The sequence below is a fragment of the Rhea americana genome, unplaced genomic scaffold (genome assembly GCF_003343005.1).
Source record: "Rhea americana isolate MKP2758 unplaced genomic scaffold, rheAme1 scaffold_138, whole genome shotgun sequence".
NCBI lineage: Eukaryota > Metazoa > Chordata > Aves > Rheiformes > Rheidae > Rhea > Rhea americana.
The window spans coordinates 1,343,450-1,362,677 of record NW_028185461.1 but is presented as its reverse complement, the minus strand read 5'-3'; the positions used below and the strand labels follow the sequence as shown (position 1 = coordinate 1,362,677).

The following is a 19,228-nucleotide window of genomic DNA, read 5'->3' as shown; positions in this document are numbered from 1 at the left end:
TATGCTTCAGTCTTGCATTGATGTAAAATTTTTGCATTACAAATCCTGATTTCGAGAAAATGACATAATCCCCCAAATCCATATCATTAGGAGTGACTCAAGGAATGACTTAAACAGCCACCAGGTTCACTGTGAGTTTCTCAGCCACTAATGCTGGGTCAGGCCCTAACTCAATGAGACTGTTTTTAGCAGAGACGTGACCATAGTGTTCAGCAGACATCTTCTGTTCAGATTAGATGCCTTAAGCAGTCAATCAGCTTTCTAACATTGCAATTTGGTTTGGCCTTTAATTATCACAGTTCTCCTCATCCTTTACTTCTGCGTTTCTGGTATGTTCTAGCGCTGTTCACTTTGGATATGATTTCTTCTTACCTACTGTATTTGGTTCCCAAATACGCAGCTATTTTTGCGCTTAAGAAAACCAGGGTAAAATTGCATTGGAATTGCACTAAGCTACAGCTTCCCACATGGTATGTTACTAAACTACACACCAGTTGCAATTCTGAAATGATCTGTAAAGGTTACCACAATAACAGCAGGATGCCATCTTATTTATTTTGCACATGGCTTTTAAAGTTCCCTATCTGAAAGTACATCAAGTCTCTGTGGAGCTCTAACATCAATGCCACATTCTATGAAGCAAGGAAAATATAATATTTTTACAGTAGGTCTTTAAATCATTTCCTGACAACAAATCAATCTTACAAGAAGCCTTGTTGGTGTTATGAGTAAGAGAAGGAGAGATTTTGAGATTAAAATATAATAATAGTAGGCTGTCTCCATGAGTTTGCCCTTTCGCGTATCAAACTATAGCATTCTGCTGCTGAGATCTAATTAAGCCCCACCAATCAGATTTATGATAGTGCTAATAGGAAGAAGGATCGTATAATGCTGTTAATATGTGCTTTATAATTAACATTAATGGCTGTCGTGTGGTTAAATGCCCCTTGCATCACCCTGAAAACGTACCTCTAGGTGCAGCGTTATAACTGCAGAGAAGTAGCAAGACACGCAAAGCAATTGCCCATCTTAGCAATCAGCAAAAAAGTTAAGAGACTCCTCAGAAATCACTCTGTCCCAGAACGAAGATTGACCTTGAACTCCTACGGCAAAACAGCTCATCAGGAAGTCCAGTGATATTGGTATCTGGGTTTTTACGAACTAATTCAGGATCTGAGTGAGCAAGGTGTTGAAGGCTTCGCTGGAGGGCCACGTGCCCCTTTTAATATTCCGCTAAGGACTCAGTTGCTTTCTGGAGTGTTGAGCACTGTATGGAGCCAGATTCTGCAGAAACAGCACTTTGCAACCCCAAACCCTAGATAACAAGATCCAAAGTCTGTACAGCCATTTTAGGTAGAATTACTCTGACATCTGGATGTTTGTGTCTGCTAAAAATTCTAAGATGTTTTCTTCTCCAGGAGTAGCTTTAGTGGTTAAACTCAGACTGGTATGTGACATTCTGCATGCCTTAAATCACCATTATTGTTTCCTACAGAGGTATTTCTCTGTCTTGAGGCCTGTGGATAACATGCTCTTTAATTAGAAAAGTAGTGTTTTACCTCCCTCTCTACAGGGGTGCAATTTATTGCCCAAGTGAACAGTAATGAAAATCAGGCCTTAAATCTGAGCCCTGTCACAGAGCACGTGACTACCTCAACCTTTTCCTCTGTGACCCCAACCGCCCTAAAACCAGCCAACCATCCCGTCCCGCTATGTAACCATCATGTATTTGCTATGTGACATTTATTTTATTTTTGTAGATGTAAATTTAACTTGAGAACAAATCTGTAGAAGTTATAAAAACCAGAGATGCAAACAGGAACTGCAAATTGATATATGCTGAGTGATGAGAACTCAGACTAAAACAGGATATTAATTGTAAGAAATGTGAAGTCCTAATTTCTCCCCAGCTCCCCAAATAGAAAGAGTGGAAATAAATGCTTCAAAGCAGGATATTCTTCGTGAATTAGAGCGAGTGTTTTCATTTTATCTTCCTAATAACGATTTAAGATGACTTTTGCATCAATTTAAGCACTATAAAGATATGAAAGACTGGAAGGAAAAAGGGTTCCAAAAAAGATCGYCATGSTAAAATACTAAGCAGGATTTTCAARAGCATTCCAGTGACTTATAGCCTACATCTCCTGAACTTAAACTCTTAAGAGAAAACATTTTAAGGGTGCCTAAGGGTGCAATTAGACTTTGCAGCTCGAGCAGGCCTAATCATTCCCCTCCCTTTTTGTTCTATACATTACAGGTCCCTCTTTTTCCAGGCCCTTACATCAGATTTCAGCTGATCGGACCTTGCACAGGGGGAATTCAGTTAGCCCAGCAGAAGGCACTTTTTCCTTCAGGTTAGTAAGGTGCATCAGCTCGGGGAAGGCTCCTGCAAGCACTGGGGCTCCTGTGTGGAGAGGAGAAGAGCGCAGCAGGGACCCGCTYTGGCAGCAGCAGACCCTGACCCGACCCCGCGCAACATGTAACTTAGCACAAGTGGTATAAGAAAAAAAAAATCCTCAACTTTCAGAAATGACTTTAGCAGTTAAATAAATTTAGCTTAGTTTAAATTCAGGGCCGTGACGGCCGCAGAGCTCCGGGTGTGTGGGAGAGGGCGCTGCAGGCGCCGCGCCGGCCTTCCGCCAGTCCTGCTGTCCCGGCGAGGGCTAGGGACACCTCCCGCACCGGGAGCCGAGCCGAGCCGAGCCGAGCCGAGCCGAGCCGAGCCGAGCCCGGCCCCACAGCTGAGCCGAGCCGGGCCGGGCCCGGCCCCACCGCCGCCCCGGAAGCGGTGACCCGGAAGGCGCTTAGAGGTCACGCCGGACAAGATGGCGGCGCCCAGGCGGTGAGGGGCGAAGGGCGCGGGAGAGGCCGGCGCGGCCATGAGCGCCGCCCGCCCGCCCGGCGGCCCGCGGGCGCTGGCAGGTACCGAGGCGGGGGCAGCGCTGGGCCCGGCCCGGGCTGCCGCGGGGCCGGTCGCGCCCGCGCGCTCTCACGCTGCCTTTTTCCTTCGGGCAGGTTTGCTGGCGGGGCGGCTGAGGAGAGGGGCGCTGGGGCGGGCGCCGCGCGGGCTGCTGCCCCCGCGCCGCGCCGCCGCCGCCGCCGCGGGCGGGCAGGCCGCGCTGCAGCGCTCCGCCTGCCGCCAGCGCACGGTGAGTCCCGGACGCCGCGCCCCACTCGCCTCATGGCGGCGCCGCCGCCGCCGCGGCGCGTCGGAGCCCGGCGCCCCGCGCGGGGGAGGGCGCCGCGCCGCGCCCGGCCTCTCGCGGGCGGGCGGCTCCTCCGCCCGGGCCGCGGGGCGCTCCCGGCCGCCCGGAAACCCTTCCCGAGCGCGCCGGGCGGCTGCGGCCCTTCCGCTGCGGCCGAGAAGCCCGCAGCGCGGGCGGCGCTGCCGTGCGCGGCCGCGGAAGTCGCTTGGCTGCTGCGCGCCCGTTTGGAAGCGTTGATTCGTGCCCAGAGCCCCGCGCTGTTCAGCTCGGCAGACTGCGGTCTGTCGCTCGGCATTAGGGTTGGTGTTAAAAGCGCTGTAACTGTCCAGCGCCTCCCCCGATAGTGTCTTTCTGGATGAGCGGTTGTATCTAAACAAGACAACGGTACTAAAGATATGTTGGGCTCTTCCCTGAGTGCATTCTGGTCCTCAGGTTATGGAACGTGCACGAGATTAAGTCTCGCACCTAATGACTGCTCTGATCGCAAGAAGCGGGTGGTTGTAGTATTATTTTTTGAGCATCAGTTACTTTTGAACTGGGAGATGGTGGAGCCTTCCTCATGTGGGTCACCRCATCTCAAAACCATTTTTTGTCTTTCGCTGTTGATTTGAGCTGTATTTGGATTAGTTATTTAGAGTTGAAAAACTTCAAATTCTCCTTCCTCATTATAATAGTTAATTTGTACAGCCTTTAAGGTATAATTAGGTAAAAGTGGTATCTTTTTGCACTTATTATGCTCGATGTATATTGAAAAATCTTAGCAAGGAAAATTGAAAGATACGAGAAGCTAAGTGCTCTTTTTCTTCCTTACTTTATTTTATAAGAGATGTAAAAGAGCAGAAACAACTGCCTCCTAACTTTCCATGCAATATATTGTTCCTTGTAACCATTGTAAAAAACTGTCAAAGTCTAATAAACAAACAYGAAGTTTGGGATAGGTAGTAATTAATGCAAGAGATGATTTTACGTAATAGGAGGTGGATTGTATTTTCTGGCATTTTTTGATCCCCCCCCCCCCACCTGTGTTGCAAGGATGCCAAAAATACGGTGCTTTGGAGACTGGATTTTTGTGGGCGTGCTTGTAGCTCTTTGTTTAAAGGTGAAGTAACAGGTTGTAATCTGGTAGTTTTGATTATGGATAAAACAAAGTTTGCAGTTGAAAYTACAAGGGAAAGAATAATGTGCCTAGAAGCAATTCTTCAATTGATGTGGYAGTTGTGGAATGGAAAACTAGATTTGTTCTATCTTGTTCAATTTCAGAAACATTTTTGCAAATGAAGTAAGTTTTTGAACTTCAGACTAACTGAACATCATATCATCATATAAAGTTTTTCTCTTAAGAATAATATAGCAATAATATTGGTGTTGTTAATAACTAGAAATGGACAGCAACAGCTTCTTACCTATTCATCTTAATATTTATCATTCTATATAGTATGTCACACAACACAACAAAGACCTCAGCCAACGAGCAAAACCTAAGTCAGATTCACTTGCACCTCCTTTTCATGAGAGTCAACAGCTAGGTCAAGGAAGAACAGTTATACACAAGACTACACCAATTTCACCTGTTCATCAACCTTTGTCTGAGACATCAACCAGAAATGAGCTGAGAGAAGTGACTTCAGCTGCAGAGATAGAAGGCTCAGTGTCATCAGTAAAAGCAGGATCCAAGGAAGAAAGACAATGGAAAGAAATGAAGCTACAGCTGGATGACTTGCCAGGAATATTGGCACGTTTGTCCAAAATTAAGCTTACAGGTACTGCTGGTATTTTTTTCACTTCTGGGCATCCTGTCTGATTTCAGAGTTCTTTAACATGTTAATAGTATCGTGTATGTTTATATAGTAATTTCCACTTTAGTGACGCAAACTGTCTTGGTCACTGCCACCAAATGTGTGCAAAGAAAAATAGTTTTATGAAAGTATTTAATACTTTGGCCATCAAATTTGTTTAAAAGCAGTGAGGAGAGCTTATATCATATAACCAAGTAGCTTTTGGGAATCAACAAGTGTTTGTATGAATCTGTACTCCAAAGAAGGTGAAACTTGATGGTGCTGCTGGTAGTTGTCAATAGTATTCTTATTATTGTTTCTGCTGATAAGTAGAATAGTTTCTCTTTATTAATTAAAAATACTTTGAGAGAAGACTGAATTAGGAAGTGATTTTAAAAATGTTGCATTAAGTATTTAAAATCTCCTTGCTTACGCTTACTAGTCTTATGTCTTATTTCCTTACCTTTTACTTTGATGGTAAGGAAATTTCTTCTGAAATTTGTATTAAAATAGAAAGTACAACAGCAGAAAATAATGTGAATAATTTTGATTTACAGAGAAAACAAATTTGAGTGACCAGTTCAATTTTCTAAAATAAGGTACTTCCCTAGTCAATAACAGAGTTGTACCTTGAAACCAGTTGTTTGTTCAGTTGTTGCCTTGGAGCCTAAATACGTTTTACTTTATTCCAACAGTAATATATAATACTTATAAGTTACTCCTTTGCCATGTGATAGTGCTGTGTATGCTTTATGCCTCCAGAAGATKACTTGCTATGGCATTTGTAAACGACTTAGGCCTTGCATCTTTTCTGTATTAGGGCAAAGACTACAAAAATAACTTCCAGAGTCCCTACTCTGGTGCTGTCTTCAGTGGGCAAAAGAAATTCTTGATAATAAAACTGTTCTTTGCCATAATATTTTGTTATATTTTATCAAATAAAAATCCTGAAGTCTGTTTATTTCTTGAAACTTCTTGTCTTGCAATATTTATCGTTTTGAACACATACAGTGAGCGATGGTGTGCTTTATTCTCTCTAGTAAAGCCTTATAGTTTTAAGGGTTGATGAGAAATCTCAAGTTTCAGGTTTAGCAAAGCTGATCTTGTCTATACGTCCAAACATTCTTCCAAATTATTATAGAGACACTCAGACTCTGCATGTTTATCTTATGCTGGTAAAGAGCTGGGTTAGCGGACTTGTGGAAGGAAAAATATGTCTTCTAAGACTTTAACACATGCCTTTTGCTTATTATCATTGATAATCTCAGATTTAGGAGTATAAAAGTCTATCACTGGCATTTTTGGAGCTGTGAGAGTTTTTGAACTCAAACTTCAAAATGGCCACAGCTTTGTGACACATACAACATAAACTTGTATGTTGTAGTTGTAGTCTTTTATTTTTTCTGCCTGTTACAGGTTTCCTCCCCTCGCCCCCCACCTCAGGCTGTACAATTTTAGTAATACTTTGTTTCTGTAGTGCCCATCATGAATACACTTAGCTCTATGCGAACAGTCTTTCTGGATTATTCATATCTGGCATCTTTTCAACGAGATGATTTTATTTAAGTGGCTCTTTTATGTGAACTTGAAGCCTGTGATAGTTATTGAAGCAGAGTTAAATAAAAAGCTCAATAGATTCAGAAATAAAAAAGTTAAAATGCTATGATTAAATGTACACTTAAAAAAAAGTGAATGAACTATTGTTTTAAGCAGTTAAAGCATATGTTCTTAATTTTTCTGATACTACTTATGGGTGAACTCAGTGTTAGTTTGTATCATTCCTGAGTATTATTTGTGCTCCTCAGAAAGGGAATTCAAGGACTATGCTAACAGTGAAGAATAACTTTTTCTGGAGGGTGGGGGGGGAAAAAACCCCAAGTGATGTTTTTTTTGTGTGGCCTCACTGTTGCCTGGCAGTGATGCCATAGATGTCAACAGCTTCTAGCAGTCTCTTGTTTCAATGCACAAGTTAATATCGACATGCCAGAAGGTACCACTTCAGTTTTAAAATCTGATGGTGCTCGAAACCTGTAGAAGGCAATGGTTACAGATTTTCGTTTGCTTCAAGGTCATCTGCTCTTTTGGATGAATCTGTTTTCAGATGTACTGTTCTTGATCTGAGGTGTAGTAGTGAACTTTGTATCTGTGGAGAAGGTATAGAGATAAAAAACAAACAAAAAAACTCCAAACCCGGAAAACTCCTCTTCTCACTGTGATCTTTAGGTTTGCAGAGGGGAAGGTGTCCTTGGGTGGGGAGGTTTTATTGGAATTACAAAGTATAAAAGAGTAAGGTGAGTTTTGCTTGAAGAGAGGTTTGCAGGAGGGAAGTTCTGTTATTGGTCCTTTTTGGTCATAGGATGGTGCAGGCGCTGGGAGCAGTAAAATTACTGGGCCATGTGTGCAGAGCAAGGAAATAGAATTAGCTTTTTTGCAAATTGTGTAACCGTGTGGATAAGTTACACCCTATAAGCAGTGTGGTAGCATGGTTCTTTGAGTTCCTTTTTTTTTTTTTTAAAAGTAAATTCTCTCAAGTCAGTTTTTATAAATGACACGCAAGCTCAATTCATTTCACCCATGAAGCTCTGAGAGATCTCATATCCTGTGTGGGTTTTTTGGCTGATGCTTTATTTATACTTTTTAGAGTATAAAATAACAAAAAACAAACTGTGCATTATGCTAAAATGGGGTGTCCTTGTGCCCTGTTCTTTTCCTGCTGCTGAAGTAAAGTGAATGTTTGTTTGTATTCTGAACTGTAATTCACCTTTGAACGGAAATGAATTTAGCCATTACCATACCCTCCTGCTTCATGTAAACTGCAGCTCTTATGCCACTGCCATTAGAAACTGCTTCACAACAGGAAAAGATTTTTTGTTTATATTCTTTCGCCATAAAAAATGATTAGGGAACTTTTAATTCCTTGCAGTGTAATCTACCTTTTTGGTTTCGATTTCCATCTTTCCTCTGTGTCGTTCTCTCTTGGCTGCTCTCTGAACAGCTGTGTCTTACCATCCTGGCACTTAGAAAGCTAATGCGTCTGCCTGATAAGTTTTCAGAATTGTAAATGTTATTGTTTTCAACTTTATTCTAAAGTTCATGCATAGCTGAAAACAGGGAAAAGATGGGATGATATGGTAATAGGAGTAAATCTAATAATTTACAGTGCAAACACATCATTAAGAATTTCAGGTTGTCTCATCTTCTTAGATTTGACCTAAAGTTTATGTTTAAGTAATGTTTCCTCAGTGATCATAGATAAAAATTAAGATGAGCTATGTGCACATAAACACAGGAAAACTGTTCTTCAGTTTTCAATCTTCATTTAATTTGGGCGAAGTGCGATGATGGTGCAATATGCCAAATGCTGAATGTTCTCAGTAGATATTTCACTACAGTATGTGAACATGTTCTCGCTGTTGCTCCCATAGCAAAGGATATCTTGCATGTTGATCGTCTGCTGAGGAAGACTAGCCAAATGTATTATCACATTATATAGCAAATATCTGAGAAGTGGGAATATAAACATCAGTCAGATGTAAATTTAATTATTAATCTCTAAACATCCATGGTGTTCTTTTATCTAAATTGCAAGCTCTATGAGGAAAAGGCTGGCTCTTTAGCATATTTCTACTGTGCCTGGAAGAGTGGAGTCCTGACTCTCAGTTCCCATCGTGGCTACTGTAATACAAATTTCTTTCAGTTGCTTGATGAAAGGCGCGCTAATGCCAATGTTTCAAACATTTATCTATTTTTCTCTTATCTTACATTTTAATACACTGCAGTTAACATTTTCATTTGTCTTCACAAACATATTAGTTTGTGTCTGTAAAGATACTTTTTTCAGCACAATTGTTCATTAACCGATAGCTGTTTACACAGAATCCATATGCAGCATCACAGTCTCCGTCCCAAAAGTTATATGTTTTTTWTATGGCATATCATTGCAAAGCACTTTTATCTTCCCACTCTCCAAAGCCATTTTAGAGTTTTTTGGTAGTTTTTTTCTTCAAAGCATATTTTAATAATGGAGCTAATGGAACGCAATTAGCCCTGCCTTTATTAGTGAAGACCTGTCTCAGATATGAAYGGAACAGCTTCCATACTGAGTACCTTGCTTTGGTTCAGTGTATGCGATATCCAGAGAACAACAGGGACCTGCAAGTGACCCTTCAGATGGACTAGTCCTTTCCTTTTGCCTGCGGCAAGACCAAGTTTAGGTCTGTCGCTCTTGACTGATGTCATCCTATGTTTCTACTGACTGACGTGACTATGTTGTCTTGTGTCTGTTTTTAAAACAACCCAAGTGCGGAGAATCCCCAGGTTCCCCAGGCAGTCTGCTGCAGTGTGTCACTGACCTTACTGCTGAAGGACTTCTCTCTGTGTCTGAAAAAAACCCTCCTTTGCTGTAGTTTAAGTATGTTGCTGTTTTTCCTATCCATTAAGGTATCTGGCAACTTTCTCAAAGGAGGCCTGTGGTTTGCTGTGTTTCTCTCATTCAGGATCTGAGATGCTGTTTGGTTATATCTAGTTCTCAGGGGGTTCAACTCGGTGTCCTGTTAACTTTATATAATAATAGCTGAGAGTGAATTGTCACTGCTTTTGTCATGGTCTGTGCCTTAGGAGAGAGCTGAAATAGSCAAGCCTGAGATACTGTTTACACCTCGGTAAATCTGGAGTAATTATTAAAGTCATCTGAGTTTTCTGTGGTCAGATCAGAATCAAACCTACCATGCTTCTCTCATCCAAATGTAATGTGCATGTTATGGAGTAAATCACAAGACTGGTATAATCATTACTCTGAAAAGGCCTATGAATTAGGTTGATGTTTGTTTTTAAGGAAGAATCCCATGTCCAATTGAGCAGAGTCATTTTGAGGCAGTCTGATCATTAGTAGYTTCTCCACACGAAGGAAAATCTGGACATTCTCCCATCAGTTGCCAAGATTTTTCTTAAAAAGAGGATAGGAGGCATCTACACTGTAAATCTCGATACCTTTTTTTTAAATATGTCTGTAAATCCTAACCCAGAGAAACATGTTTCGTAAATTGAGACAGGGAAGGTTCTGGTTTGATGCAATGTAATAGGTTTCATGTTGAGGACAGTTAAATGGTTTGGAGCACATTGCCCAGAGAGATTGTGACATTTTCGTCCTTGGCAATGCCAAGCCTTGAGCAGCTTGACCTTGTTTGAGTGTTGACCCCGCTTTTAGCYGGAGGTTGTGTTAGATGACTGCCACAGAGTCCATCCAATATGAGGTAGGTAGGCAACGCAGTATACGAACGTATGAATGAAGACTGCCAGCTACAAAATTGTCCATGGTTTCTCCGTCATGCACTTACTAAGCTGCATTTAAAATTTCAGAAGTGGACAAAGATGATGAATTATGAATATTTTCAGGTTTGGAGTCTAAAATTAGTGCATTTTTGGGGTCCAATTCTAGGGAAATAATCCTGTCTTGTTTATGAGCAAGTGTTTGCAACCAGAGTTTATCAAATGTGAGATAAGAGTCTGTCTGTGCCCGAGTGATCTTCTAGCACAGAATTATTATRCTGACAATGAGAAAATTGAGATGTTTGTTGCTGACTTACAAAGTAATCATGAGCACCCTGCTTCATCTCTCGTTATTTGGACACAGAATCTATTTCTAAAGTGAAGGTGATAACGGTTATCCAGCTTTGTGTAATGGTCCTGGGTGTTACATAGCTGGTAAGTAATATAACAACGATGAATAAATAAGAAACAGGTTTGTGCGTAGGCTAAAATTCTGATAACAACTGGTCTAGTAAAAAAACTTCATTTGCTTTAGTGGAGTTCTAGTACTTTTCCTTTGCTTCCACTGAGAGTAAAATTTAAATGATAGTTTTAATATAACAAGAAACTTTGGCAAAGATTAATCTGTATTAATTGTTTAGATTATTACATGTATTGTCTCTTAAAACATATTTTATACGCCTGTCAGAAAATAGCTCTCAATTTGAGATTATTAAAAAAATAACTGTGATCCTATCAAGGATACAGAGCTTAATAATGGTAGCTTTCTTGCCATTTATTTTTCATACTTGAGGGAAAACTAAAGAAATAATAATAATAAAAAATATTAGTTTATTTTTCGCAAAGCATTTTTAAAGTTTAGTAGATTAAAACTAGTAGATGGTCATGATCTGTTCTCTTCAGAATATTTCTTTTAATTTTATATGATATGATATGAAGACTTATTTCAAATTACTGATCCAAACATAAGTTTTACTTGGAGGAATCTACAGCCTGCACACTAAAGGTGGCCAGTCTGCAGCAAACCCTGGATGTGCCTACCCCAAACCAACCTAATGTTACAAAAAAAAAAAAAAGCATTAGTCAAACCTGTGATACTGTTGTTGATCGTTGCTTAGCTTTCCAGAAAGCAAAGTGTGAAAACTCGGAAGGAAAATCCTTCTAATGCGTCGGCTTTTGGAAAGCTGCTTTTCTTTAAGGAGTGCGTAAACATTTGTAGTAGAACAATGAAGTTGTATCCTAAATCAAAATGGAACGTCCTATATTTCTTCTTCTTCCTTATTTTAATTAGCTTGATGATAAAGCTGCAGATTATTTGATTTAAAGTGTGTGTGTAGGTGTGTGTGTGTATATATATATATAAAAAAAATTATCAATACAGAAGAAGAAAGAAAATCTAAGTTGGTTTTCTTTGGGTTCCTAGCCTTTTATTTTGGCTTGGCTACTTTTTAATGGGAAGTAAACACATGGCATTGCGATTTGAATGCTATAAATATAGGTAAGGATTTATAATTACTATCAATTTCAAAAGGAATGTAAAGAATGATATGGCCTGTAGAATTGTTGAGTGTGTTCTTATGCTGGAAGCGCTGTAATTCACCTCCTTCCTCCCCACCAATCCTTTAGCATTTTCTTTTTCATTTATATTGAAATTGTAGACAAATGTCTATTGTTAATTTCTGTTAAATACATTTAAAAGACATAAAATTAGGTTTAGATTGGGATCATAAGTTTAAGTCCTGACTTCTTTTTGAAGAGCATATGCAATGTCAACTCTCTTTAACAAATCTTGAAAGGATCAATTCCACCCACTATGCAATAAGGTGAAGTTAATTTTGTCTCTAAAGCACTAAACTAACAGGGATTAAAAAACAAACAGAGTCAATGACCTCATTCCCTTGATGTCATCTCAATTAAATATACTTTTCCTCCATGAGGAAAATAGAAGAACAAATAATTGCTTCCACGGTAAAAGAAAATAAACTTCCCAGTCCAACGGGAAAATTCTCTTATTTACTCTCAGGCATTGCATTTGAGTCGTGTGATGATGAGACAAGCAGGGAATACCTGTGCTCGGAACGCTGCACTAAAAATACCCGTTTCAGTTGCATAAATGAGAGGATGTACTACAACCTTTTTTAATGAGATCCTGATAAGTCACACAGAAATGACTGACTGAAATTAATCTGGAGAAATCAATGGAGGCTTTAATTAGTGCTCTAGCTATACTGTATTAGAATTTCTTTTGAGGTCAGTGTAGTGGTAATGTTACGCTGCCTGTTTGCCAATCTGCTCCACCTTTCTCCTTCAGTAAATGAGTTGGTGTTTTCCCATAATAAATTAGTGTAAAGTGCTCTCTGAGATAAGTTTTAATTAAATTCTTGTCTAGAAGCGAAAGTGGGATTTATGATGCTAAAAAATGAATGTAATCACTCTTAGAAATGCAAACGCCACTGTTTTACTATCATCTTTTGAGAGTGTGTGTGTGTGTGTATGTGTATATATATGTTTAACTCCGTCAACTGCAAACCAATGAATTTCCCTGAACTTTGTGTTTTCTTGTGCTCCCTACCAAGATGGGCCAAARACTTTTCAAACCCAGATGCTCTGACTCCTAAATAAATGTGGTCCAGTCTTTCAAAAATACTCAGTGCGTGCATCCCTATTAGCCTGTCTGGTGTCTTTACAGAACTGATGGTTTTCATGGAGGATTAAGGCTCCAGCACAGATTCATCTTATTTTAGAATTAGCTGAAGGGRAGCCACAGTGAGAAGCAGATGCTGAACTCAGTTATGCTCTTGTAAGCCTACGGGACTGAGCTTYGTATAAAGCAGAGGCTCTAATGCCATCTGCTCACCCGCAGCTTGGGCAGCGGCCGTCTCCATAACGCCCTATGGATCTGTAGCACGGCTAGATAATGAATGTTTATTAAAATATTCCATTGTTGATGGTTTTTAATACTTAGAGGAAAGTTTTGACAAGCAGGAAGTTTTGATCGCTGCCTTTTTAGGATTAAATCCTAAGGTTCTTATGCAGGCACTGCTCTTGAAATTAGTCCTTTGCATGTACATCCRTGCTGACAAGTCTCTGCCTTGACATTATAATTCTTCATCTTCAGTAACACTGCTTAGAAGGTAATCCAGATATCTTCASTCAGCAAAAGTTATTTATTTGTCATTTCACTTCAGACAAATAGAGCCTTTGGAGAAATCAGGAAGATATTCTTATCTTGATTCTTACAAAAAGATCTTCTAGCTTTGATGCATATTTTCAATTTGAGCCAGATGAGGTCTGCAGTGTAAAATTATACATGTAAAGTATTGTTTAATTTTCTTTCTGTTTAATAAACCTATTAATTTTAGATAGCAATTTTTAGGCCATGGACAAGATATTGAAAAAGGRGGTTGACTTTTATATTGTAAGAATTGTTTTGTTTCATACTATTTTTTGCCTAAAGCTAGATTCATAAGAGCTATTATTTGGGAAGCTACAACATTGAGACYCAGGTAATTTTTACTTTCAGGATGTGATCTGCCACACTGTAATAAAGTTACAATTTTGAATGATAAAACTGAAATGGATTTTTGTTAACTCACTCCAATTTTGAAGCCTTTAAGTTTTGTGTACCTTCTTGTGCCTGAAATGGGTATCTTTAAAGGAAAGAGTGTGAACAAATACTTCTACAGTGAAGTTACTGGCTCTGCTCAGTTCAGATGTCTGTTTTTATTCTATTTTGATTTTCTTGACTGGCTTCTTTTAAGTTTCCATTATAATATAATATAATGAATAACTCTGAATTTAGGATTTTTATTGTTGCTTTTCTTCCATGCAGTAGACTTTACTCAGTGGCATGCAAGTTACTGGAGCAAGCATATCTTGAGTGTATGTTGCAGGAGGCAGTTTGATCCTGTAGCAAATCCCTAGAACAGGGAGTACAGAAACATAAATTTTAGKCTCATCTTTTCCACTGATGTGGAAAATGCACACTGATGCTTCTGGATTTCTCGTTTTGTTTCTTGACAGTTGTCCTCATCTTTGTTGTCTTTATGTAGAGTATTAGCATTAGTTGTATGCTATTCTTGGAGCCTYGGGGAGCTACTTTGATCCAAAGAGGTAAAAAGTTAATCTGCACTATGATTTTTTTTTTTTTGATTTTTAGAGGGTTTAAGAACCTTATCACTTGTGTTATGTATAAAGGAAATGGTTGTTGCTACCGTGGTGGTGACCTGTGCTCTGTGCTTGCGTTGCAGCTCTGGTTGTAAGTACCGCATCTGCTGGGTTTGCCATGGCTCCAGTCCCGTTTGACCTGACTTGTTTCCTCCTTGCCTCTCTTGGAACCGGACTGGCTTCCTGTGCTGCCAACTCCATCAATCAGGTCAGTACATCATCTGCTCGGTTGTACTGCAAGCTGGTACTGGCTTTGCGTCTGAAATGTTGCCAGTGAGTGTAAGGGAATGGTTCAGGGTGCTGTGCCTTCAGCTGGAGTGTGAGCTCTGACCCATTAAAGCTGACACTGTGGAAGGAATACATGCCTGTGAATTAAAGTGTAGTTGCCAGGCACAGTGTGTTTATTCAGAGTTGAGCTGATGAAGTTTTGAGCCTCCCAGTAATAATGTTTATCTTGAAAATACCGAGTATGGGTCACTGGAAATGACACAGACAGAACTATGTAATTATATTCTAGGAATAGCTAGCAGGGCTCCAGCCTAATGGGCACGGTTCTGCGGTGTATGACCGTGTCACACGAGTCTAAGGAATGCCTCTGAGTGGCTCGCTGAATGTCTATACTGGGATTTAGGTGAGGATCATGTGCTTGCATTTGAATCTAGAAATCTYGTGCACATCTCTAAAACGTGCTGAAAATCTCCATTGTGTGCTAGCAATTGCTGTTGCAGAGGATCTGGGTGCCTAAACTTGAGCTTCCGTGCGGGTGTAAAAGCGCTGGCTGAGCTTGAGGCTGAACGCTCAGCGCTCTCGCAATCYGGCCGTGAAGCCAAGTTGCCATTAGGCTCTTCCTAAGCCCCTAGGGAGAACCAAACAAGGAAATGAGTAACACACGCATGCTGGTGGCGTTGAACAGAATTGCAAAGCGTAGCAGCCACAGTCACTTCCAGTTATAAAACGTGGCCTGAAAAAGCAGTGGCAGTAACAGTGTCACCTTTGATACTGCTTTGTGGTTCAGCAGTTGCCTGGGAGCTGGGAGACCTAGGTTCTACGTTCCCTCTGATGGCATAAGGCACCGAAGTTTGCTGGAGTCTGCATCCTGCCATCACCTTGGTTGAGTCGAGCTCTCTGATGTTCAGGCTTCCTAACGCCTCGATTGTAGGTATCTGATGTACTTTTCTGAATTGACCCATAAACACACATCTTGCTTGGGCTGAAGTAAGCACAGGCTTTACTGTTTGTTCTCGCTGAGCTGAATATTAGGGTGAACAGCTAACTTTGTTTCTGTTTTCTTTGTAAAATAGGAAGGATGCTGTGTGATTTTGTTAGTTACTTGGAAATCTTGAGATTATTTTTAAAGGCTAAGTTTTTTCATGTAAGGAAAGTTGTACCATTTTGTGAAGTATATACCCTTGGTTATCRTGTACATGTTTTTCACAACATAACGTCTGGGCAGAAAAGCTGCAATAACTAAGGTGAAACTTTCTTGGTTTTGATATGCTTCCCCCTCCCCCCTTTTTTCCCCCATGCTGTAGGGTTTTTTAATATTAAAAAAAAATGTGGGGACCTAACAATCCTTTGAAATAATTTACTGTCATATTTAATTTGCCTTTTGAGCTTGTTACTCCTGGACTAAGAAGAGAATTAATTAYTTCTTGTTTAGAGACTCCTTTGTAACTCTTCTTTCCTGAGCTTCTGATACAGCTTTCTAGAAATAATATTAATGCACGTGTAATTTTTACTGATGTTGCTTTTGGTGCTGTTTGCATCAGAGATGGGAATTTGCGTTTCAGTTGATTTTCAAGGTGGGAGTTGGCTGGGAATTTTGAGTTTCAGTAAGTACTGTAAGCTTGGGTATTCAGCTCAACTTTTGGGAAGTAGCACGCTTGACTTGGAACTTCCTTTTATTGCTACTTTGCTCTGTCCCTTGCTCCCAACACACATCCTCTTCTCTTGCAGCTCATGACTCATGTTTCCCTTGTTGCTCCTTGCTGTCCCTTAAGGACCTTTGTATGTGATAACCATCTTTCCGCTTCCTATATTGCTATAAATCTCTGCATCTTTAAGGGCAGCGTGTCTTTCCCACCCCTCGTTTCCCTGATAAATCTGCATTCACAACTTACAGTCCTCAGCTGTGTCGTGGGAAGGTAAAGTGTTGATTGTGTGAGACTCTTCTCTGTGACTTAGAACAGGATGTGAAGAACTTTATTCTGTKAAAATTTAATAGAGGTTCCCTAATATTTCTGAAAGTATTAATACCAATTTTTAACAATTCAGATTCTGTGTTTTGAGGATTTTCTTCTCCTGAGCACCTCGTATTAAAAATCCAGTAGGAATTGAGGCCGGCTTGGCCCTGTCAAACTGAGTCTAAAACAGCTAGCTTGCTCAAAACTATTGGGGAAGGAGCCAGGAATATACTAAGTAACCCATGCAGACCAATRGGTCATATGTTTTGTTTCTGTAGGAAAATGGTCTAAAATAATCTTTTAACTATCACTTTTCCTTTTGATTTTAGATTGCCATATGTCATGCTTTAAACTTTTTTTTCCTCTAATCATAATGACTAGAAATATTATGAAAATTTACCATAGTGGAGATTCTCGCTCCACTTTCAYTGTCCTTAGGAAAAAAACAATAGTAAAAATTGATGGGACTTGGCAACACTGTATTTTTCCATTGTTTATAGAAGGGCAATTTGGATATTAATCGACCAAAGGCATGTATTTACAAACAAGTTCCCTTCACAACCCATAAATTCTAGCTGTACTTTCTGATGCAAGAAGAAACAATGTATTTTTATGACAATTCAGTGGAATTGGTTAATGATTTTTACAAAGCTGGTAATTTTTTTTTTTTTTTTTTTTAGAAAAAACATAAAGTTGTGTTTGAAAATATGCTGAAAAAGTAGATAAGAGCTGCTTAAGCTAGGGATTGCTTTAGGGGAAAATGTCTTGCGTGTTCTGCAACGAAGTCATTGAAGAAATGTTTATGTGGAAAATGTCAAAGAGAAATATTTTGGAATARTACATGTTAGACAGTAGGCCTGTAGAAACAGAATTGCACAGACTTGGTGGAAATGTTAGGAGTTCTGTTGATCTGGACTGATWTCGGAGGATCCTTGGGTTTTTCTGTAGCACGTGTATTGTGCCTTGACAATCGAGTGTTGTGCTGCAGACTAGGCAAGAGCAAATCTCTGCGGGAAGGTGGCAAAGAAAAGATAGTGTTTTATTTCTCTTGTCCTCTACCAGCAGTTCTGCCTCCATGTCACTCCTTCATATCACAATACTTCAGAGTTGTACTTCTCACCTCATCCAACATCTTAGTGGCATGCTAATCCAGCGGTCCCTCGTTCTCTTCCAAATCACACAACACTGCGTTATATCCTTCAGCCCTTCAGGATTGTACTACAACATGTCACCACTTTTCAGTCCCACCTGCTAAAACTGCTTTCCTCCTCCTCCTTTTTTTTTTCTTTTTTTTTTTTAAAAAAAAAAAAATCATTTAACCCGTTTACCAAGGAATAGACTGAGCTATTTCATTTTCATTGTATTTTCATTGAATGACAACTAAGGCAGTCAAACACATCAGGAAATCTCAGTGTAAAACCAGTCCTATTAATTGCAGTTATGATAAGGAAAAAATATTTTGGAATTTAATCTTGTAAACACTGCATATTAATCATGGACAAAACAAGAATTATTCCTAGTGGACTGCTTTTTTATAGTGTCTGCTTACCTGACTCTCTGTGTTGTATGTCAGTAAGAATACAAAATAAGGGATTTTACCTCGTCATTGTTCTGTAGAAATGGCAGAAAGAACAATCAAAGTACTGGTTTTCTAATAGCCTCGTGAAGAGCAATTTCCGAATTTATTTGATCCTGTAATGTACACATGCTCTCATGAAAACGAAGTGGGAGAAAAAGATAGTTGATAATATTCTGCTGTTTTGTAGCTCGTTTTTTTGATGATTTTTTGAAAGATGACTCAAGTTTCAAGTAGTAGAGTCTTACATTTATATTACAGAGAAAACATGTCGTTTTTGAGACTTCTAAGATACTGGCCTCTGATTTATGGGGAAGGAGATAAAACATGAAGAAATGTTTACACCACAATGCACAGCATTAAAACGTTAAAAGAATCACATGCACATTTTATATGTCAAGTACATTCTTTTGTAACTGCAGCATGGTTAAAAAGTGGGAGAAGGCTATAAAGATGAAAGCAGGATGTTTAAAATGGTTTGAATTTAGTAACTGAAAGATAAAATGATGTGGTTGGATTTGACTGATAGTACCTTGAAAAGGAAGCAGGCAGGACTGAATATCTCCACTAAAGTTAGCCTAAGGTAAGAAATATAGTAAATAYGGTAACCAGAGTGAGAGAGCAAATCTAAGAACGCTTAATATCTCTGTGCCTTTAGGGTTTGATCTTACGGGGATTGCTGTCTAGAAGCAGGAATATTTGTGCTTCTTGACGGGTGGTACATGTAAAAGACTTGCTAAGTTTTGCTCTTAACATCGACATCTCTTGACAGCAACGATCACTTGAAAATGTAGTTTTAATGGGCAGGAAGGATGGGTTTCCTGTTAAAATAGCGGAGGGGGGTTTGGGATCCAAGTTCGGCGTATTGTTCCGACCTTATGTATGATCTGTTCTACGGTTAGGACAAACCCAGAGAGTCATTCGACTCCTACGGTGATGAGCACCAGGCCAAAATGGAAGGCGAACAGCCTCTCCTCTCTTTTTTAATCCACTTATTATATCAGTGCTATGAGAAAGGTATCTGTAGTCTTCACTTTTTATGATATTTTGCTG

The 19,228-nt window shown here is 39.8% G+C and overlaps 1 protein-coding gene across 1 annotated transcript in view; it reads left to right on the top strand.

Moving 5' to 3' along the window:
- Positions 1-2,820: 2,820 nt before the first annotated feature.
- Positions 2,821-19,228, top strand: part of COX10 (cytochrome c oxidase assembly factor heme A:farnesyltransferase COX10) — a 99,494-nt gene continuing 83,086 nt past the window's right edge. The window contains exons 1-4 of the mRNA XM_085298313.1: positions 2,821-2,922; positions 3,016-3,149; positions 4,642-4,966; positions 14,500-14,624. Coding sequence (XP_085154439.1) covers positions 2,880-2,922; positions 3,016-3,149; positions 4,642-4,966; positions 14,500-14,624 — 627 coding nt within the window. The 5' untranslated portion in view covers positions 2,821-2,879. The remainder of the gene's footprint in view (positions 2,923-3,015; positions 3,150-4,641; positions 4,967-14,499; positions 14,625-19,228) is intronic.